Source organism: Acipenser ruthenus, chromosome 13 (genome assembly GCF_902713425.1).
Source record: "Acipenser ruthenus chromosome 13, fAciRut3.2 maternal haplotype, whole genome shotgun sequence".
Classification (NCBI taxonomy): Eukaryota; Metazoa; Chordata; class Actinopteri; order Acipenseriformes; family Acipenseridae; genus Acipenser; species Acipenser ruthenus.
In genome coordinates, this window is record NC_081201.1 from 28845643 (window position 1) to 28870128 (window position 24486).

The 24486-nt window shown below is 37.7% G+C and overlaps 1 protein-coding gene across 3 annotated transcripts in view; it reads left to right on the forward strand.

The window, feature by feature from the left end:
- The window catches only part of LOC117417668 (paladin), an 87419-nt gene that overhangs the window by 58472 nt on the left and 4461 nt on the right, over positions 1 to 24486 (forward strand). For 2 of the 3 annotated variants that reach the window (XM_034029854.3, XM_034029853.3), the window contains exon 19: positions 20220 to 20375. In XM_034029854.3, the coding sequence (XP_033885745.2) occupies positions 20220 to 20375 (156 nt within the window). Of the gene's footprint in view, positions 1 to 5634; positions 5711 to 20219; positions 20376 to 24486 lie in introns of those variants that run through there. The other variant, XM_058985023.1, reaches the window with a different exon arrangement.

Sequence of the window (24486 nt, forward strand, 5' to 3'; positions counted from 1 at the left end):
CTTCAAAGTCAAACAATACTGACGCAGCAGGTTAGTGTATTTCAACCTCTATGCTGATGATACTCTGATCTATTTCGTCTTTAAACTAGGTGACACTGCTTTCTGTACTGCTTTCTGTGTCTGGATAAAGTCAGGGCCCAGTGAATTGTTTCATACAAAACTTTGAGACAATTTAGGTTCTAAGCATTGCGTTAGCAGCTCATACCCGTTTACCATGTTGTATGTGGGTCAGTTGGTTCAGACACATATTTAGTATATGACTCCTGCATCTATGTTACCATATTTATGTGGTTACATTTTCAACTGGCTATTTATAATGATCTGTCTCTTCTAATCCCTGCCTGTGAAACTTTGTGTAGTGTTATGTTTGATTGATTAGCATCTGAAAGGTGCTGCCTACTCAGATATATACAGCATGCTTCCATGTAATTGTCAAAAGTTATTTTGTCACCCTATTAATCCATGTTACTTAATTACATGGTAACATAAAAAAAAAAAAAATGGAACCATATTTCGCAGATGAATGGAATTGGAAGCGGCATGTTCCATTGTCTGAAAGTCAAATGGTTTCAATGAACTACATAACATTAAGGAAAACCAGATGATGAAAGTATGTGTTTTGTGTAAAAGTTTTCTATAAACTTTAATGTAAAAGTGTTACATCACCCTTTTCAAAAATGGTGGCAATGGTTGTGCCTGAAATATCAATACTGGGGAATAGAATTGACACTGTAGAGAACCACTTTAATCAAACTTAAGTTGGTTTGTCTCTTTGCATTTGTTTGATACGTGAAGAAAAGGTTGCTAATTGACAATTTGTTACCTAATATAACATTAGCAGCTGGACCACGTTGAATACTGTTCCAGATCCACACAGCTTGCTGAAAGTTACCCCATTCCTTAAGAATTCTGGACTGCAGATAGAAGTCGTTTTAATGTTTTGAATGCTTTAAAAAACCCTTGATTTATAACTGCATGGCCAGTGCAGCAACTTCAACATTTGCTTGTAATCACTTCCCTTCCCTCTGGCCTGTGTTGGAACAGAAAATATCCTGAACATCACAGAGCTACTGAAGGCAGGTCACAGACATGTCCATGACTTTAACCTACTCTATGACCTCTTCCTCCTCTCGTACCGCTTAATATAAAATGATCACCTTCTCAAACTGAGAGAGTGATGGGGTCATATAGCTCTCTCCTCTGGGTCAAGATTTAGGGTTAAGGCTGCAGGATGGACATTTTAATGGCTATTATTTTTATTTTTAGTTGTTTATTTATCAGCTTGTAATAACAGTGTAAAGCCAGAGGCACTAACTCAAGCATGCTGAAGTCCTGAGAAGCCCCTGGAGGTTGTAGGAAAACAGCTGACCATGAACAATGAATGTTCTGTGCCAATGCACAGTAGACATTTTGCAGCAGTCCTGGAAGCTCATAAGAACAATACTTCTGGCTGTGGACTAGGCGCAAGACCACCCTGAAAGCCAACACAACTCACAAACTAAAAGGTGTATGAGGCTTTATTGTGTTCATTGTGCCAGCTTGTAAAATGATAGGGTAGCATATTTCAAGGGGTATGTTCTGAAACTTCTTGCTGCTGTTTGAATTTAATAGGCAGTCCAGGCATATGTATGTTTGCTGGCTTCATCTTGGACCACAACCTCAACTTTGAGGTATAGCATAAGTTGTGCTATGCAGGATAATGATATCTCCATTCAAAGAAGCCCTCCACTTGCATAAAAATATGATGCGTCTGCAATTCTGCTTTCATATTCTTTGTTTTATCCTTTTAGGCTCAGTATGTTCCTATAAGTTGGGTGTAGGCAATAGGGTGAATTGTTTTTTTTTTTGAATATCTGTGAAACTCGTTAGGACAAGTCTCTTTTTCTTTTGCAAGTGTTCACACTAGACCCAAAGCACTCAAAAGTCTGTTGCAGACACCTCTGTGAAGGAAAAATAAATTCCCATCTTGAGGCCAGATGATAGTTTTCTTAGCAGTGACCTCACAGTCTGAAACACTTTGGCGATGAAGCTCAAGTAAAACAAATATGTTTTTGTAAAAAATGCTTAAAGGTTAATGAAAAGGTTTAATTTAGTGAATCTGTAGATTTCAGGATCAGTTCATTGCAATACCTCTTTTGATAATGAAGTGTCTTTAATACACATAAGAGTTCTCTCTGTCTCCTATAAACTTCTGGCTCTGGGTGAGTAAAATACTTACACACAGTATTTACAGTTTCTTTTTTAACAATGTAAGTTTAATAGCACAATGGTTTTCTTGTTATGTGAGTTTATAAACAGCAATTTAACAGTATAGCTTTGCAGTGTCAGAGCTCCACTACGAATATACACTTATAATGCAAGTTTATATTTATACTAGAAAAAGTTTCTGTGTCTATGAGCACATTGTGGTAAACCTGGAAACAGGATATTTTGGTGGGTGGGGGGTGTATGTGAACTTGCCAAATAAGAAACTTTATCCCTAAGCTAGTGCAATAATAAAGTGGCACAGTAGGGGTATGAGATTTCATTACTTCTGGGGAGAAACAATTGAGGGTCTGATGGGCTCTGAGTGGTAGATCTGACACACATATACACCACAGTCTGGACTGGAAAATGAGGGCTGTGCACTCAACCAGCTGGTAAAACATAGCCAGTATTGATTTTCAGAAACTTGAACTCTGCTCAGACCTGGGAAATGCACCAATGATAAGAGATTGCACTATGCACATTTTCTGTGTTACACACAATGATTAGAATAAAAAGAAAGTATGTATACTTTTTATTTATCCGTGTTAAACTAATGTAATATTTATGCAATTGTCACTGTTTCTAGCAGAACATAAGATGATATCAAGAGTTAATTATCTTTACACTTCTTCTAGGTTATCCACTTTGATTCGAGATCTCACTGATTTAAAACTTTGTCAAAGACAAATAATTTTATGATTTCCATTACACGAGAGTAGGTGTTAAAACTTCATGCTGATTTGAACTCGGCTCTCGCCAAGATAAGCACCAACTAAGACGTAGCTTTACAGTAAACTAATGTGATCCATATGTGTCTCCCTCCATTTACGTTTCCTTCCATATGATGATGTAGATATCCTTCTGTCTGGTGTTAATGGCTGAAGTGTAATGCTGGCTCCAGGGATCAGCTTATTTTGCCTCCCTGGCGCATCAGCACACACAACGGCTGCGATGCTGGCTCCGGGGATCAACCAAAGTGCGGCCTCCCCAGCGCATCAGCATGACAACCGTCTGGATTGAGCTAAGTAGGGTACATCTCTGGGGTTTTCAAGTGGGCACCTTCCATCCTCAGTGTTTCGTCGACTAGCCCACGACACCTCAAGAGGGCTCGACGGTGATTCTGGCGTCCCAGCATCACCCCCCTCCGTCCCCCACTCAACTCAGCCCAGCTTACTTACCTGTCCCCAGCCAGAATCTTTCCGTCTCAACCACAGCCAGTTGCTGCTCCTCTCTGCTGCTTCAGATAAGTTCTTCACTGTGCGACGCAACTCTTGGCCACTGAATCCGACGTCTCTGAGAAACCGGGTTGTAGAGTGTGCCACAAATCCTCGACAACCCACTTCCACTGGGTAAACCCGAACTCTCCATCCTCGCTGTTCCGCTTCAGTGGCTAGTTGAGCATACCGCAGTTTCTTCCTCTCATACGCCTCATCTACAGCATCCTCCCATGGCACTGTTAACTCTACCAGGTGAACAAGGCGTGCTGATCCAGACCACAAGACAATATCTGGTCGAAGGTTAGTGGTGGCAATCTCAGGTGGAAAAATAAGCCGTTGACCAACATCTGCCAGCATATTCCAGTCTCTAGCAGCTTCCAGTTGTCCTGGGCGAGGATTGGTTTTAACACCTTTTCTTGGTGGTTGCTCTCCTGGGCGGAGGAATGTTGTCTTTTGTGTGTAATGTTTTGATGGAACAGGTGGCAACTTATTGGTCATGTTACGCTTGTCTTCCAATGCTAAGGCCAAACATCGCAGCACCTGGTCATGGCGCCAAGTAAACCGTCCTTGGCTAAGAGCCACCTTACATCCTGTCAAAATGTGCCTTAATGTTGCAGGTGATGAACACAAAGGACATGAGGGATCCTCTCCTATCCAGAGGTTTAGGTTCTGTGGTGATGGGAGAACATCATATGTTGACCTGATGAGGAAACTGATCCTGCTCTGTTCCATTGACCATAGGTCTTGCCAGCCAATCTTGCGTTGTTCCACACTCTCCCATCTCATCCATTCTCCCTGTTTGGCCTGGGAAATGGCCTTTATACACCTCATCCTCTCCTCCTGCTTTTTTCAGTATACTTTGATTGAAATTTTTATAGTGATGAATGATATTGGCAGATAAATTGGGTTTTAAATTATTTTCTGCATGTTAGACAAACAATTTTAATATAGCATCAAAATAATTATTAAAAAAAATAAATAAATAAAAATAAACCATGTTACTTTATGACCTAATCCCATCTCTGGTCTGATGTCAAAAGCAATTCCATGCAAGTCCTCCAAAACAGTTCTAATTCCCAACACTTCACTGAGTTCCAGCCCTAGTTTCATAGATAGCTACAGGTAGCTCTAAGCTTTCTATTGGAACAATATCAGTTTGATAAACCACAGCAGGGAAGTTAGCAGCCCAGTGAATCAGATTGTATAGCCTCCAATTCGCTGTCACTTTGCAGATGTATAACACTACCTGTATAAGATGTCTATAATTTATAACTGAACCTGTTTGCTCAGGTCCTGTTAGTACATCAATGATTTCAAGGTGGGCAGATGAGATCATTATTTTTCCTTTTACAGTGGTGATTTAGGAGCCATAGCTAATTTTTACAGTTCTCCATTTTGCATTGTATAGTAAGATAATTTGCAGGGTATGAAAAGGCAAGTAAATACTATTTAATAACTGGGTAATTACCAATGTTTCCTGGAAAGGTAACAAACAACATTTTGTTTGGCATTGCCATAGCTCTAGCCATTTCTATAGCTCTAGCCATTTCTATGTAACTGTAGCAGGGCAGGAGAAAGCCCTGCTGTTTTAAATGTATTATTTGCTTATTTATTTATAGAACTGTGTTTCCCCTCCACCCCTGTGTGTATTTTGTATTTGTTTTGTTTTAGTTATTATGATTGTATTTGTTTGTTTAGAAATATATATGACGGCGTAGCCGTGCATTTGTTGTTGTTGTTGTTGTTGTTATTATGATTATTGTATTATTATCGTTATTGTTTTGTAGTTATAATGGTGAAGTGCCGTGTTTTTTTTGTGTGTTTAAATCGTGTTCTGGCAGAGGCGAGATTGGTGCTCGTCCTCTGCCAGGAATAATTAAAAACCTCGTGCAGATTGTGGCCGAGTGGTAATAAGATAATTGATTTGTTTATTTATTTTTAGAACGGGGTCTCCCCTTCCGCCCCGTGCAGGTTATTGTTTTGTATTTGTTTTGTTTTATGATTTATGTATTTATATGACGGTGAAGCGCCGTCAGTATTGTTTTTGTATTTATTTAGTGTTTTGTTTAATAGCGTGGATGGGAAGCCCCATCCACAATAATTATAAAACCTCATGCAGAAGGTGGCCATCTCCCGAATTAATTAAGTGATTAATTTGTTGCTAAATCAGGAGATGGTGACCTACATATAAACCTGCAGCTGTCTGCGCTCCGGGTGGGTGTTCAGAGGAGGAACGAGAGCGGAGGAGAGAGAGAAATTTAAAACAGAGAAATACAGAATCAGTGAAGGCTACTGCCCAGCCTGACCAGTATTGTTTAGTATTTTGTCTTTGAGATTTGTTTTGTTTAAAAATGTATTTTGCTCTGTGAGCACAGTGTTTTTGTTTGAACCTTTTATTTTATTTTTGTATTATTTAAATAAACGGTGCACGCCGCGTTTATTTTGAACTGCAGTACCTGGTGTCAGTTTTTCCTTCCTGCTTCTGGCCTGACGTCACCACACGACCACCCTGCCACAGTAACCTACACACTTATTCCACCAGAATGGTTCCAAGAATAGGATTATACTTTTAATGGTCTTATTTGATAGACAAAGCATCAGGATGTCGTAAGCAAATGCTAGCATAAACTCCAGATGGATTCGTTGATAATCATGCAGACATTGAATTATCGTGGCTGTAATACAGTACCTACTGAAATTGAATTACCTCTGCCATTTAGTAAGTATTTAATGTTAAATATCAAGATGTGTATGATTTGTACAGCATATTTAGAACAGATTTCATTGGGAATAATTATATGAGGGAAAGAACGAATAGCCAGTTGTGCAGTCCCAAAAGACTTGGTAACCTTGGTGGGGAGGGCTGATATGGAGGAACTCTCATTGGCTTTTTACCTCAGCAACCCAATAGACTGGTAATTGATGACACATGTCCAGCAGACAGAGGTTTGCACACTATACTTTAGATCAATTTGCCTTATAAAAGTAAAGTCTTCTCTCGTCTTTTGGAAGACTAGTACCATTTACTATAAATGGCTGAATGACTTTAACAACACAGCAGTCTTTGGATTCATCTCTGTTACATTGCCACTGGAGATACATTAAAACAAAGTCTGGACTTCTCAAATAAAAAGAACTAGACTATACTAACATTATATATATATAAGGGGCACATGTATCAAGCGTTTGTGATGGCATTAAGGCCATAGCGCCGATTTTACGCCGGCCTTAAAATTGGTCCATATGCATCATGACACTTTTGGCAAGTTAAGGCCGTGTTAGCACCGCCAAAATGCGCTCTGCCGCTCATTAGCCATGCATTTTAAGGCATGTCAAGCCTTAATTTATATGCATGGGCAAATTGTAGGTGGGGCTCATGTAAATTAAGTATGATAGGAAAGAGCATTATGGCAGCAGTCATAGCGTATTTTTTACGACGGAGAGTGCAGACTCCTAACCTTCCTGAACAACCCAGGAACAGAAGGAGAGTACTGAGAAGAAGGGAGAGTATTTATGGTCTGCATTACCCTTTTTGATCTCCCTGAGGATGATTTTTGTAGCTCGATATCGGCTATTTCATTATGTACAATTGTTTGTATTCGTCATATAATAAACTTGTTTAATTAAGTTATCCTTTTCATTATGTATATTTGATTTTAGCTGTCGTATAATAATAATATAAAGTGAAGACGCTTAGTCAACATAGGTAATTTCTGCCTCTCCAGATGAGCTACACTGGGTTAAAACATGTACATTTTATTTAAAACAGGTTAGCCCATTTTGAACTGTCATTTCTGTATCTCCAAATGACCTTCCTATTGTTCAATTGAGGCATTCCATTTGGAGGGGAGGTGCTATTTTTCAGATTCGTCTGTTAATCTGTGCTACCGGTAGCCCATTTTGAGCACCGGCGCAGCGCATTTAAGCATGTTTATGGGCCAGCTTACGCCGTGCCTCATTAATTTTGGGCCAGTTAATACATTCGGGATGGGGTAAAATTTGTGCCACGGTAGAGCGCTACTTTACACTCAGCCAATTGAGCGCTGCATCGCTCGATCTTGATACATGCCCCCCAGAATGTTTTACTGTTGGAGACTGCCATCTTTACCCAGCATATGCATATGGTACAACTTGTGCAGAATCATTTTGCACAATAGTGTTATTAAGCAAATGAGTGTACAGCAAAATCAGTCCTAAATGTGACTGACTGGCTGGTAAGAGTATGACTGTTTTGTTCAAGTGAATGTTAATATAGGTTTGCACAGGCAGGAGTCTTGCAAATGATCAGCTGACAAAACATGAATCAACCTGCACTAATGTCCTGAGCTCCAAGTTAAGATAACATCAGTACCGAGTTCATCCGATTGCATTGTGTCCATTTGACTCAATATTTTACATAATGTAAAACCAAAGATTGTTTTTGTTAAATATTATTTACTAACCAGTATATATGTAATACTTTTTCTTTTTTTTTTTTAAACTAAATTAATAATTTAACTTTATTTTTGATCAGCAGTGAGTCAGTTCCTATAACAGCAGCCAAGAAATCATGATGTCTCTAAATCAAGTAACCAATGCCAGCAGTTTCATTGTCACAGATAGTTTTCAGAATTCTATTTTTTATTGCTATGATAAGTTGTTTATCTTTTGGTGCATGTTGGGCTTGCAGCTGTTTAATTACAAACTGGCCAAACAGCATATATCAGTGAATGCAATGGGTTTAGCCAGCAAACTTGTATTAGTATTACAATATCAGATGTATATTTTATATCAGAGAGGATGTGGTGTTAATACCAGAAGCTAGCATATGGTTTTCACACAGACACAATCTGCGAGAAGTAAGATTTTAAATATAGTATACATTTGTAGTCATACCCAAGGACAAGACACTAAAAAAGACACGTATTACCCTTCAAAGAGTCAGATCATGTAAGGGCAAGTGGATGTTTACCAGGAATAGGTTTTGGCTTGCATGCCTTCAAGTTATTACTGCGGAGACTGGAGCCTTTCTAAAACATTTATGCTGAGCAGAGAAAAAGGCAATATGTTAATGCAAAGCAGAGAAGGTTTATTTGTTCCTTTTTTTTTTAAAGAAACATCTATCTCCCAGTGTGACCCTGTTCCTTGTAGGAAATAAGCAGTACTGGGTAATATTGTGATTACAAATCCAGCTCTGTACTGCACCCTTTCTTAGAGATGTGACTGCCTGCCAAAGTCATTCACTATTAGTAGCCTTGCTTTCAAACCACACTGGGTTGTGACCATCAGAATTAGCTTTTTTAATGTTGATACTGCTATTAGAAACATTTTTTTTTTCCAAACCTCCTTTAGGTTGCCAGATTTAAACCAGTAGTTAAAAAGGGAAATGATCCTGAAATGGCGCAATTGAAATTCAGTTGGCGACCATTGCTTTAAATAAAGACGCTGTATTAAAACCATTATGTCAAATGAACTGCCATCTTAATCAGTGGAGAGCGGTTCCTTAAGGGCAGGGTAGAGGCATTGGGTCGAGTCGCAGTAAGAGACTTGGCTCTGTGTCTGACCAAGACCTTCAGCTGTGCATAAATAAGAAGACTGTTTGCAGCACCCCCACCACTTCACCTTTCACATGATCCAGCTTTACCAACAAAACCTGCATAGAAAGAGGAATGGGAAAGCCCTTTCCCACAGAACGTATCTCATACAGCCTATGGAAAACCATAAATGTTTAACAGGTATAGATAAGTGTCATTAAATATGTTGACCTAACTGTACAATGTTTTCATAATTATTAATTTTTAAGGTTATTCCAGAATACGCTTAACTTTTTAAGGCTGTATATTAAGTCAGACTGGGTTCTGCAGTGCTGGAATGTTGTCCAGTTTTGGCAAAACACTATTTCACACAGTGTGTGGCTGTTCTTGGATCATTTATCATTATGATTCAAAGGCTTGCTGAGTTATGGGTTTCACCTTTGACATTGAGCAAGGCCTGGGCACTAAAAGTTTTGCCCTAAGGAGACAGTGGTTTGGCATATATTCCTTAGCCTTTTACAGAGGTAGAACATGGTTTGTCTGTGCAGTGTACCAGTAGAATTGTTATCTATACATCCTTTTTTTTTCTTACTTGTTTACTTTCCCATGTCCTCTCTTTCTCCTGATATCCCGGCTAGTTAGGAAATCAGTGACACATTGAGATGAAGAGGCTGTGCTCAATATATTGCTGCCGGCTCACATATTTCATTTTGGACAGAGAACATTTATTTTGAAATTATACAAACACCATATGCTTCATCAAAAGTCTCTTGCATATATTTTCTGACAAAACACAAGCCCTTTCTTTATTTCGGCATTGGATATGTGACTTCCTGAAATGCGTTTGACCCTACATATCCTTTTCCTTCAGCTGATGCTAGGTACAAAATATACATTACAGATTATCAAGAAAAGAAATTCCTGTTAACAGATACTAAAGTGTTTGAAATACAAAAATGGTGTTTGGCAGTTTGTTTCTTGTTTTCTAGATATCAAGTTTGTCTGACTATTCAATTTATCTAAAATATTTGCTTTAGAGCAGCAGTGCAGTTAGTGTGAGAGTTCAAAGGCAAACAAATGGAGAACCCCTTACTGCACGTAGCATGTTTTGAAACCATAAACCAACAGCAGTGTTCAGTGCCACTGTTGGGATGTACTCTTGTCAGGCCCTTTTGTCATTACGTTCCATACAACAGAGCACAGCCAAACAATAATTCAAACTGAATAAAGTTTAAACTGCGCTAAGGAGTTCTGACCATTCTCACAAGTCCAGAATAAACATGGTGTTGTTAGCCAGGATACTCGCTTTCCCTGGTTATTACGTTTGTCGTTCATAAATTATCACATTGTTAGAGGTCTATAGAGAAGGGCTCACTAAAGGGATTCAGGTCTTAGTTAGGTTTCCAGGAGAATCAGATGGCAAACAGTTAGGGACTCTGGGTTCAGTCTCCATGAAGTACAGCTCCTTGGTCTGTTTTGAAAGAAATTACATTTCCGATTAGAGTCTAAAGAAGCATCTTTACATGCATGTTAAGTGTGTAATGCAGTAGGTTCAAGCTGTAAATGATCAAGGCTTATACAAAATGCCACAGCCCGCCTGTTTTTAAGTTAGTATAAAGTACAGTATTTTAGTGTGTAAAAAGTGTCTTGCAATTTTTTCCACTGCTGGAAGTTGAGATGCCTTGCATGTACTACCTCAGAATGAAACATTCTAAGTTATAAAATGAAATATCCCAGTTTGACCCATTGCCACCAACCTCTTCATTGTTATGCAGACAGCGTGCTGGTTACTTTGGCTCTGGCAGACTGCTGATGCTAACTTTTTTTTCTGTAAGACAAACCTTGCCATTTAAAAACATTCCGGAGCATTTAAGGCTGACTCCATGCCAGAGCACCCTAATACACCCCGAGCAATCAAATGTGTGCAACAGATTGGCCATTCCTGACACATGGTCCAATATGATCCTTGTTGGTGATGTTTTACTGTCATTGACCAGTAATTTTAAAATAAATGTTTGACCACAGCTATCCAGGAAGAAAACCACAAATATTTTTTTGTCAGATTGAAATTCTGTTGTAGAGGGTTTTTATTTTTTAAATAGATTTAATCAAATTACTGGATACATTGTTAATACGACAATCCCAATTTAAGATCTCCCAGAAATAATTAAAGGTTCCTTATAGATGTTTTGTTTTGAGGACCCCCTTTTAACAATTAAAAAATTTTCCAGCAGTGTGGAGTAGTGGTTAGGTCACTGGACTCTTGACCGGAGGGTCGTGGGTTCAATCCCTGGTAGGGGACACTGCTGCTGTACCCTTGAGCAAGGTACTTTACCTAGATTGCTCCAGTAAAAACCCAACTGTATAAATGGGTAATTGTATGTAAAAAATAATGTGATATCTTGTAACAATTGTAAGTCGCCCTGGATAAGGGCGTCTGCTAAGAGATAAATAATAATAAAATAATAATAGTATTTTAGACTGAAAATAGACACATGGTTTGTTGCTAACTTAAATGGGCATGGTTTGATTTTGAACACAGCTGGCAGCCACTTCCGAGAGAGAGAGAGAGAGAGGCTTTGTACACTGCATACAAACAGTAAGCTGAATGATCCTAAAATAGCTAATTTTACTCATTAAATGACAGTTTCCTCTGTTTGTTTTACATTCTTAAAACACTTTTTTTTACAAGTGAAACAGATCCATCATCTTAATTGAAAGCATACATTCAGTATGTACATGTTAAATGTAACCCATGGATATTATACCCCATATTAAAACTAAAGGCTTTGGAATACAGTTGGTATATTTAGAATCTGATAAGCATTCAGAGACCTACAGGGATTCCTGAGTCGTACTCATGTACACTGGTTATCGCCCCAACAAAGGCTCCTGTACTGTACGTGAGTAGTTTTAAAAACATCTAGAGAACCACATATGTTCCAATCTGGTACTCACTTAAGTATTGATCTTCAGCATTAAGTAATTGAATGAAATGGGCTGGGAGAGCCAAGGTTTCCTATACCTGATCTTTAGAACTACTAACTCAATTTTGATATGACAGGAATTGTAGATCACTGCACAGATTTCCTTAAAATTGTGTACACCAGGGATTTAGATTACATCTTACATTGTGTCAGGATCAGCCTTACCCAGTTTGAAGCATGATCTCTGCTCTTTCCCTTTTCAGAAGCTGAGGTTTAATCTACTAGTGTGTTAGCTCAATGAACCTCCACTTCCAAGGTTCACTGCCATCAGGGCTGGAACTCCTAATCACAGGAGAGATGTTGAGAATATCCTGTCTCCACACAGCCTCCAATGGGGGCTGTTCTCATGAGTTATTGTAAGTGAGGGAGAGTACCGATAATAGGCTTGTCTCAAGGATATGAAAGAGAAAAAGTGACCCCAATGCCCAGCCTATGCCGTACTGCTGAAGCAGCAGGAATTCTTAGCAGGTGCATGTTGTAGGAAAGCCAGCAGCTAATGCAGCTCGCTGCTATTCTTAGTTTCCTCTAGTTAATAGGCTAAATAAAGATGCTGAACATGTATATTGCAGCTACTTTAGCGGTTGGCACAATTTTAACCCCATCTCCTCATACATTATTCTGTAACGTCTGGGTCCTTAGTGGCTCTTCTGGTAAAATCAGTACTGCTTGGGTGATCTTGCTGATTTGAATCCTATCTATTTGCCGGTCTTGGCTGGGGGTCCACATGGATCACTTCCCAGCCTGGGCCTCACCTCCTGTGATTAGTATCTTCGTAACAATGCTGTTTGGGTGGAGATTTTCAGTCCTGTTAAGACTGTTTGTACCAAAGAGTTAATGTACTTAAATAGTTGGGTGTTATTACCGGTACGACAAAATCCATAGAACTTAATTCTGAGGAGGTATCAATGAAATTGCATATAACACTGAAATGCAAACATAAACACTCTACAGTATCGCCTGCTGGTTTACTTTACTGATGGATGTCAGAATCAATTGTTGCAGCATGTTCCTTTAGTGATGACACGCTATGCTCCAAAAAGTTTCGACTGCCCATCCCAGCCCTGTAGGATTTAAAAAAAAATTGCATCTGTTCTGGATTTAGCTGGAACTTTGTTATTTACTGAGGATTGTCTATGTAGGTCTCTCTTTGTATTAGTGCTGGCCCTGTTGAGATGTACCTGTGCTGGCCCTGTGGGCAGAAAGTGAATAAACATCAATTTAATTCTGAGGAGGTATCAATGAAATTGCTTATAAAACTGAAATGCAAACATAGAAACACTCTTACAGTAGCCCCTGCTGGTTTACTTTAATGACAGATGTCAGAATCAATTGTTACAACATGTTTCTTGAACTTGGCTGTCATTCCTTTAGTGATGACAGGCTCTTCCATTGCCAAGCTATGCTCCAAAAAGTTTCCATGAGAAAATGCCAGATAATCTAATGTAATTGTCTCATTATGGTGCAGTGTATTATATACTCTGATCTCTTTATACAAATGCTATATGATGGTCTAAGACTTACTAGGTTACATAACTAAGCTGTACTTTGGGTTTGGAAAAAAAGGTTGATTTGTGTTGGCTAGCCAGCTGTGCTCCATAGTAAGTGCTACAAGTGTATCATCATATGTAAATATGACTTACTTTGAATGCAGAGGGTTGCCACCAAAGTTGCTTTCGCTTTGTAAAGAAGACCCTTGCGTGATTTTGCAAATGTATTTATAAACAAAATCACTTACTGTATCGGCAAATCATTCTTCACAAACACTAATAGACTCTTTTCTTACTTATAATATAGTATGTCCTGTGTAGGCAGCTCTCTCACTTGTAGTATTGGTCCTTTTCCATACTATCCTGGTTCTTGTGCTCTCCAGTCTATAATGGTGAGTACAGCAATCCTGGTGCTCAGGTGTTATTTAACAATAATACATTCATAAAAGTGTATGTATACATGTGTGTTCTCATTATTGATTGATTTTCATTTCTGTCACATATCCGTGCACTTGCAGCTTGTCCACATGTATTTCGACTGCCCAGCCCAGCCTAGCAGGATTGAAAACAAATCCCATCTGTTCTGGATTTAGCTGGAACTTTGTTATTTACTGAGTATGGTCTACATAGGTCTCTCTTTGTATTAGTGCTGCAGTATTGAGATGTACCTGTGCTGGCCCTGCGGGCACAAAGTGAATAAACATAAATCAAGAGCAATAAGGAATAGCAGTTGCAGTTTTCTCAAAAAACTGTGTTTGTGTGTGTACAAAACAGTTATATAACATATTGCTGTATCATTTAAATCTAGATTGTAGTTGGTTAAGCGGGTTGAATCACTAGCCTTTCATCACATCTGGAGGCTCAGGTTCAGTCTGCAAAAAGTGAAATGAGTTTATTTTAGCCTGTTTGTGCTTGAACGCCCTTAAACATACATCTGTGAGAATTGGCTTAACCATCTCTAGATCAATCTCATAGATGACATTCAGTAAGCAGTAAGCCCCAACCATAAGCTCCAACAGTTGTGTAGACCGCAACAGCCTTCCACTTGGATTTTTTTAAATCCCTGTTTGGATGTGCTTTTTTCCTATATTATAAGTATGCTTGAGTCTGCTTAGATGCAAAATTTGATGTAGTTATGTCATGGAATGTGAATATTTCTGTTTTGATTTAGGTGCAACTTGGACACCAACATGGACTTAAATAGTAAGGTAACACCTTTGTGTTTTTGTGGACACATACACATTTTTTAAAGAAAAAAACTAAACTAATAGTTTTCTGATGGCCATAAATACAATTTGGTGGCATGAGTCAAGTCCTGGCATGTGTTGTGAGACGCTGCGGTGTTCTGAATAAGGATTACAATAGACTGGCTGACAATGACTTGGCACTGCAGGGAAGGCATCGGCTTAGACCGAAGCTGTTTCTTGTTTGGTTGGCATGGCTGTACAGTAATAATATTTATTGTATAAAGTGCAGCTGCTTGAGGTTTTAAGGCATGTTTTACTAGTGTATTGCAATGGTATTTCTATTATAATATGTGTCATTATTTCTCATTTGCATTTACTAAGTTGTCACTGCATATGATATGACAATTGTTGAAGCTTTTTTCTACTTGACTTATAGTTAAACTACATTAGACCTACATTTTCAATAGTATAGCATCTCAAACTATATAAGCATATCTTGCTTACAAAGTAATAATATATATCTATATCTATCTATATATATATATATATATATATATATATATATATATATATATATATATATATATATATATGTATATATATATGTATATGTATATGTATATATATGTATATATATATGTATTACCACTAGCAATATTATCACTGTTCTCTGTTTTCTACCTTTAAAGGTGTGTTGGTTCTTTGCTTATATTGTATGCTGATATTTCAAAGATGAGACTATAGCTGAAAAGTTGCTTACTGGTACAGAATCACTTCATGGACTGGCTGCAGCCAGACCATGCGACCTACAGAAACTGATCCACTTAAGATTTGCGTTGCCCATTTCCAAGAGAAAAACGGCAGATGTCAAACAGATGGTTTTAGTTTTAGCATAAAACTAATTAGAATATATATATATATATATAATTATTATTATTTTTTATATAGGATAAATGACTTGATACTGTAAATGACATTTTCCTTAATTTATACCACTTATCACAATCATGGATCATTAAGACTAACCTTCCTAAGCAGAAAAAGCCTCCCCTAAGAAAGCACAACAAATAAGATTGTCTAACTTCTTAGATGTCTAGAACAGGCTCTTAAGGATCATTATGCAGCTGGTCATTTAAGAGTTATTATCAAACCAAGGAAGTTCACTTAAAATAATTTGAGAAAGATTACCACATTATTCCTGAGTACAGCAGATATAAAAAGTGAAATTGACAATTACAAATGGCAATGAACATTGCATACAGTAAATTGTGATTGCAGTAGTCTTGGAAACCTAGTGACTGTGGTTCTTTAGATTGTTGAGAATCACTAAAACCAATTCCTGGTATCTAATCACTTTCTGTGTGTTAGGTCACGTAACCAGATTGTAACTAGATCATTGGATTGAAATTGAGCTACAGCACAGGAAGTTATTTTGTACCAGGAAATAGCAGCCACTTTTACTTATATAGAAGTGTATTTGAACTGTCTGCATATTATCATATAATGCAAAAAGCCAAAAGATATTCAGTATTATTATTATTATTATTATTATTATTATTATTATTATTTGACAGGAAACATCATTCCTAGACGTTTGAATAGAGCCATCAGGATTATTTTTCTCCTGGTGTGTTGCCAAGTGCATAACAGTGAATGTGCAACTGACAAACATTATTTACTGGCATTGAGCTTGCTTCCCCTTTTCACCAAGGTACTGTTTCAGTGGACTGTATTGTAATTACAAACTGCATTCAGTCCCATCTAACAAAAATATGCAGTGCTTAATTTAGAATTGGAATTGTTGTTGGTGTTTGTTTTAGTTTGTCTGGCAGGAAGAGCTATGATTAAATAAATCATCTGTTCTATATATAATTTTTAAACCAACCCTTTTTCTCTGGCTTAAAGGTTATTCTCTTGTGTAAAGTCTGTTTCTAAAGTCCCCAGGATAATGTGAGGTCAAACTCCTTATTGAAGGTGTATCAATACACAGTTTGTTAGCTGTTTTGGCTTTGCTGTTCACATGCGTAGGAAAACCATTTTCCAGCTGTTGGGTGTCCTTTGGGGCTAGAATTGCCTTGAGCTATAAACACAGACTAACTTAACCCTGTGAGACCTTGCAAAAAGAAAGACAGACTTGCATTGGGGTCAGAAGCTAACCTTTAGTGGATATTTAATTTTAATTGAAGGCAAGTGTAGATTACTCTGCTAACCAAAATACTTGCTATGGGATTGATTTTGAAATCATATTAAAAAAAAAGAAAAAAAACAGTTTTACCTTTTTTAATGTATTATTAATCCTATGTACAATAAAACATGTTTAGGTTATATTTTGGACTGCATCACTTAGGCTGCTTGATATTGATGTTGCCATTTGAAAATACATTTCAAAACTTTTTAAAGTCCCATAAGCTTTGAAGCGATAATGACTGCTGTGCTTGGAAACCTGATTAGCTGAGGCAATCCCTGACTTTTATAGTTGGCTATTTTTGTATTAATTCTACTGAGAATATATGAAGAAGAAAAACGAGTCCTTACATTTAAGGTCCTCCCTTCTGTTCATTCACAACGGAGAGAATACCCCAAGTGGACTCCTTAGAAGAATATTTCCTGATCCCAATCTCCCAAAGCAGGAACTGGGAATGTCTTAGTAATGAGGCGAGGGGTTTCCTTTCAGGAAAGGGGACATAAATGGAATGCCCAAGTTGTTTCATGCATACTGCTAACCAGAATCTCTTGGCTGATCAGTCGGAAGAGTTAGGCAGGCGCTCCACTGGTCTATGCCCTGCTGTAGCAGTCACCAAGGGTGAAATTGAAGTAGAAAGAGTTTGTTTGTCATGACAGGCATTGTCTTAATTACTTAAAATACCTGTAACAAAAATATGTATCTAATAGTAAATTTAAATATTTATATATATATATATATATATATATATATATATATATATATATATATATATATATATATATATATAAAGCTAGTACATTCCCCTGCTTTTTATAGTGAAATAGATACACTTTGTGCACTAGCTGGAATGTGGTTTGTACTTTGTAAGGTGTTTTGATGCTATTTAAATTTAAAAACGTTTTTTCTAACTGTTGAAGCAAATGCTTGCCGCTAACATTTTCCACAAAGTTGCAAAGTTGCCATGGTCTACAGACCTGTTAATAGAAAATCTCCAAAACCTACTGTAGTTTTGTGTATAGCATTTTCAAATAGGCCCTGTAGTCAGCAACTACAGACCTGTTTGGTGAATGTCATTTGTTTGCATGTTCTGATTAAAAGTTAAACTGCTTATTGACACATATGACTGTGAAACAACCTTTACCATGAAGTAAAACTTTTCTGATACAAGCTTTGAAGCTGTTCCTGAACATGGCTCCTAATTTCTCTTTTTTTTTCTAGTTGGCAGGTTGTTAATCAAACTATTGTCGTCTGGTGCATAAGTTTTTTTTGTTTGTTTGTTTGTTTGTTTTTTACCTATAAACTAAACAGTGAAAATGTATTTCAATTAGAAATGCAGTACATCTAAGCATACCACGCTTGTTTATACGTGTGGTAGAACGACCTTTTATGGTTCTAAGATGTGAATTTAAACTAAAGGAAAATGTTTCCCCAGTTTTTAGTTGTACTGGCTAATTGTCTAATATAATTAGAATAGAGCTCATTAAAGATAAAATATAAGCTTTTCATAAAATAAAATAAAAAAAACGGATTCTAGTTGAGCTCAACAGTTATGAAAGTTAAATTTTGAAATTTTTTTTTTAAAAAAGTGGTGATTCTTAATAAATGCTGACAAAAATCTACCAACACCAATTGTAGACATTTAGTTCCAGTTTTCAAAGTTAAGTTAAGAGTATTCTGGTTGCCTTTTAGTCTGCCCTGCACACTTAAAATCTGCCACATGAAAGAAAGGACACTGTGATGAAATCATCTCATTCATATTTTTTCCTCTTCCCAACCACCCAGGGTGAAAAACACAAAATCTTCACTGAATTTTCATAGTGCTTTTCTTTAGTGTTTGGTGTTTTCCATCCCAGTGATTTACTATTGAGGTTTTACTGATCTTCTGTAACTGTAAAGCTCTTAAGTGTGTAGGAGTTCATGTTTAAGTTTCACAGACATAAAACGTTTGATGAACAACCCTTCTATGATATTTTTTGTAGCCCAGCTGTCACAGATACAAATCATTTCTGGCTTATATTGGCCATTAAACAGGAGTTGCACAAGAAGAGGGATTTTTAACTTCAGAATAGGCAACAGTGGAACTGGCTGTCGGGACTGGGTGTGAAGTTTTATTAATGTACATATAGGCCATGTAAAGAGATTGTTTGTCTCTAGACGTGTCAAAGCCATTTAGGTGGTTTTATTGGACAGGGGTTCTCCAGCTGAAGTATGGAGTGAAGCTGTCTGTTAATTCTTTAGTATATAGAGGTTCCCAGGACATGGAGTGGTATTTGAGTCCTGGGTTAGGTTACATGAACATTAGGGGGTCAAATGTTAGGGATGTAAGGCTTCAATACACTGTTGTTTCTTTGTAAATTTGCTAAACCAGATCTGTGTCTTGTTATCTCCATGGAAACTGAGGCCCGAGTTCTGCATTTTATGGCAGGATGCACATAAAATATTAAATACGGTTAAATTGCCTGAATAGACACATGACCCTGCTAAAGAGCATTATTTGGCTTTCATTTACTGAAAAGGTAAGACTAATCCCAAGTGAATTCTAAATTTATATTTTCAGCGTCCTACTCTAATTCTACACTTTTGGCTAAAGGTAATTAAGGATAATTATTGTAAGTGGTGGAGTGTATGTTCCCAATTCTGGGGCTGATGAGTTGCGTTGTTAAGATAAGGTCAGTGGAATGTTTTAAGTATAAATTCCCAGAGAGAACTATATTAAATGTGATTTGAAATGCTTATTTTTTATGGAGGGATATTTTATAATAAAACATATTTCAAAAGTGCACTGCTAGCCCCCAACAAACTGGTGGTTAGAACATGTATTGCCCACTCAGACCCCATTGTTTGATATCCCTATAAAGAAAACCATTTCCACGTCAGAAAAAGGCAACATTATTAAATGTACCCCAAATGTTCTTGATTATGAAATGGCCTGGGTGAACAGAGCATTCCAAGTGACTGATTCCAAGCAGTGCTGTTATTCGTCACACTAGTTGGATCTTTTTTGCCTCATCACAAAGCTTTTGTCTTTTCATTTCTGTTTATTTTAGAATTGCAATCAAACGATAGCAGTGCATAATTTCACAACAGATACCTTGGTGTGTCCTATTGCCTAATTCACTATCAATGCAGAATAACTGGGTTGTATATTAGTTATTTATTTTTAACCCTAAATTAAATGTTGTACCTGTCTTGACAGTGATATTTTTTTTTTTTTTTTATGGGGGCGGGGGGGGGGGGGGGGGCTTGAACAGTGTCATTTGTATTGGTTTTTACAGTTTAACAATTTAACATATTTCAAAATGTTGTGTCATTATGCAGCATAAAGTAACGGAAGACATCTTCTCAAGTCAATTACATGACGCTAAAATTGAAACATGTTTCTCTTGTAAATTTCAGATTAAAACTGCCAAGTGTGAGAAAGAAATGCAGCTGTTGCAGCTGCAAAGCCTGCAGTACCTGGAGCGCTATGTTTACCTCATCCTCTTCAACACTTACTTACATTTGGAGAAGAAAGACTCCTGGCAAAGACCTTTCAGCATCTGGATGTACGAGGTGAGGAAACTCTAGGGGCTCAGACATCTGCTCTAAAGAAAACACGGATTGTTTTGGTTGATGAGGATTATGTGACGTTGCATGGACATTTTTCAATAGGTTCACCATAATGTCGTCCAATAGGTTATTGGACATTTTTCAATAGGTTCACCATAATGTTTTCTTCTCAAAAAAAGGTTTCATTTGCAGTGCTGTCCATCAGAGGGTATGATCATTACTAATTTCTTTACTAAGATGAGCAGACTTCTATGAAATTTGCCCAGGTCTGTTCCTATAACTTGGTGCAGCTGGAACCATGTTAATATACCCTTGTATTCCGAATCAAACTCGGTCATCTCCTAGATCCTCGTATTTTGGTGTGATTAAGGCAACAGCTGTCAAAAGTTAAGAGCTGGAAATTATGTAGATTGCCTGTGGGTTTTGTTTGAACATCCTAGTTCCTCTGTGCTGTGATCCATAACTGCAGTTTCGATAAGATCTTTCTCGTGGAATTTACAAGCTTATTCTAGTTCTATTGTCGCTGGGTGCTTCACATATTGAACTTCAAAAAGTCTGGGACCTCGTGTTTTTTTTGGTACATTAATCGTTTGGCATGGTTTGGTCAGCTGTACTCATACAGATTACAAATTAATATTCATCTGCCATCCCTGTGTGGAGTTGTTGTCAGCATTAAACATTTTTTATAAAGCTTTTCCTCAATGAGTATTCCAATCAAAGAGAATTTCATGATATGCTGTAGGGATGACACCATGTAGTTGATACTTTCATTTTTTTATATAAAGCCAGTTTTACGATTAAACATCAAGGGTGCATCAAATTCCAGGAATATTTTATGAGACGAATGTGCTAAGAATTGAGTTCTGCCTTTTACAGTCTGCATAGTGACATGTTTATTTTGATGTACAAGAGGAAAGAAAAACAACTTCAGCTACTGTTGAAATATATCCTTTCCATTTTGGTCTTTTGAATGTTTGTGCAAGGATAAGTAACCTTCATCCCTATGATCAAAATAGAAATGGTTATCTCCAAGCAGCTCACATGGTAAAGGCAATCAGGGAACTGGGCAGCAGTGTGGAGTAGTGGTTAGGGCTCTGGACTCTTGACCGGAGGGTTGTGGGTTCAATCCCCAGTGGGGGACACTGCTGTTGTACCCTTGAGCAAGGTACTTTACCTAGATTGCTCCAGTAAAAACCCAACTGTATAAATGAGTAATTGTATGTAAAAATAATGTGATATCTGTATAATGTGAAATAATGTATAATGTGATATCTTGTAACAATTGTAAGTCGCCCTGGATAAGGGCGTCTGCTAAGAAATAAATAATAATAATAATAATAAGTGCACGTTTGCCGTCCTGGCTGTGCCATACTGTCAATCTTGGCTCTCACACTTCTATGGTATGAGGAGGCAAAACTGTAACCTTAGTGCTGGGCCGGCCTTTGTCCTCCAGAGGCTGATGTCTGCTGTCAAGCTCCTGTAAATAGTCAATATATTTCTGTCAGTATTAGAAACAGAATATAATGCAGCGTATGAAGCAGCAGCAAGCACTTGTAATAATCTTCCAAAACACATTAGAGATGTTGTCAGAGTTTTAAGAATTCTGTTTAGTGCATTTTAATATGCCTATGTTATTGTTTTTAATTGATTTTTTTTTATCTGAATGTATCTGATAATGTCATGAATGAAGAGCTGTTTAAAGGCCCAATGACAATAAGCAGGGAAAAATCACAATTTTCCAATATGACAGCACATGGAGGATTTCATCTGGCCTGAAAGTCGATTTATAGTGCTTATCTACATACGGTATTTTACAACATTGTAATAATACCAATAATCTTACTTATTTGTATCTTTAGTTTAGAAACCTCTATTGTACATTTGTAGATATAACTTGCTCACTCCCCTATTCCCATTTATATATACAGTATACAGTAGTCTCCTGTGGGACCCTCTGTATACATTAGTATGTACATAGTATGCTCAGATTGATAGAGAAATACATCAAATCATCTCAGACCAATCACAACACTTACATTCTGTACCTTGTCCTCCAGCAAGATCATCACTAGTAGACTAAAAGTAGTTTTACCATTAAATAATTTAATGAGATTAAAGAGGACACTTCATCTGCAGAGTGCCCAGACCCCATCTGTCTGATGACTGTACATGTATTATATATTTTGTATTGTATGGAGGTTTGTTGTGTGTGTTTGCTGTCCTCAGGCAGCTCTTCGGAATGTGGGGAGTCTCTGATATGCTGTGGGAAAGATTCTCCTTCTTCAGTTCCATTGGAGCTGCTAATTTGTTTTGGCATCTTTGATCTTCTCAATATGAGATGAAAGAGACATCTGCCAGCTTTACTTTCAATCAGATGCGCTTGGTTCGAAGTACAGAGTGAAGTTCAGGGAACGCACTGTTTCACTGGAAAAAACAGCTTATAAGCTGTGGCTAATTGACTGTACTTGACCAAGCCCTGTGCTGTTTTCAATTAATATACTTGGTTCCTACAAAGCACTGCTTACTGTAGATGGGAAAATTAGGTTTGTCAGCCTGGGGTTGAAGGTTTATACCTTCATAATGTATTGCAAATTAGCTTCTCAAAATGGCCTGGTCATCTTGAGTATCAGAGGGCCTGTATCTTACATGTGATGAGTGAGTGACTATCAAGCATTCCTTGAAGGTTATGCATGTGCTTCAGAATCTCCATTTACGTTCCCGCATCTGTAGATTTCAGTGTAGACACAGTTTATCAAAGATATGTGCAATTTTGTTATACTTTGTGAAATCACATACATCTGTGTTGCCAGAGCTGGTTCACACTGAAGGAAGACACTTTTAAAAATGATTCTCCTGAGGGCTGCTATTGGGTGGGCATTAAACCCATTCCAGTCTGAATGTTTTAGCACATGATGCCTAAACCCTCCAGATATGCATAAAAATGCCTTCCAACCCGTGAAACCCAGACTCTCTCCCCTGCTGAAGATGTTATCATGATAATGTCTAATTATTTTACTGGAGGCCATTTCAGAAATTTCTCATCTGGATTTAGTAAAGGTAGTGATGGGGTTGAAACCCACTACCTGTGCTCCAGACCAGGGGTTTTCCACATTTTTATACTTGCGGGCCCCTTGACACAAAGTCACCAAAACTAGGGACCCCCCACTCTAAGGGGTTTAACGTCTGACCTAGAAAAGTATTCTTACATGCACTCAATTGCTTTCTTGGAACGCAATTCAGAACATTATAAAAGTAAAGAAAGTAATTACTGTATATCATGTAAAAATACACCTGACAGGAATAAGAAAAACATATGCTTAAATTACTGTTACTATTACACAATATCCACAGCAATTATAGAATAAAAGTGAATCAACTTGCATTAATGATGTTGTTGTTGTTGTTGTTGTTATTATTTATTTCTTAGCAGACGTCCTTATCCAGGACGACTTACAATTGTTACAAGATATAATTTTTACATACAATTACCCATTTATACAGTTGGGTTTTTACTGGAGCAATCTAGGTAAAGTTCCTTGCTCAAGGGTACAGCAGCAGTGTCCCCCACCTGGGATTAAACCAATGACCCTCCTGTCAAGAGCCCAGAGCCCTAACCACTACTCCACACTGCTCCTAATGCGATGCCTTTGGTGTGATGAGCATAAATCCTTGGCGATATCGCTACGGAAAGACACAGTCTGAGGTCATGTTGGTTGAAGTCGTGAGCTGTATTTTGTTTTCAGAGCAGTCAAGGAAGAGAAGCCAGTTTCACACAGGTACGTTGTTGTGAATGATAAGACAACTTTTAAGGCCTTTGCTGCAAGCTCTGGGAATTCATTTTGCAGTTCCAATCCAAAATCTAGCAAGACATGTGATATATTGATTCTTGTACACACTGTCACTAGAAAGCTCTATGAGTTGGTCCTCTTCCTTCTCCTGCAAAAAAGGAATTCTTCAGATATATCAGTACCCTTGGGCATTGGGCATCATTAGCAACATCGGTCAATTCATCAACTTGCAAGCGCTTCAGTATTGTGTAGTTTCTCCATTAACTGATCTGCAATGTCACATGCCATATCATCAATCCTCCTCGAGATGGTATTGTCAGACAGGG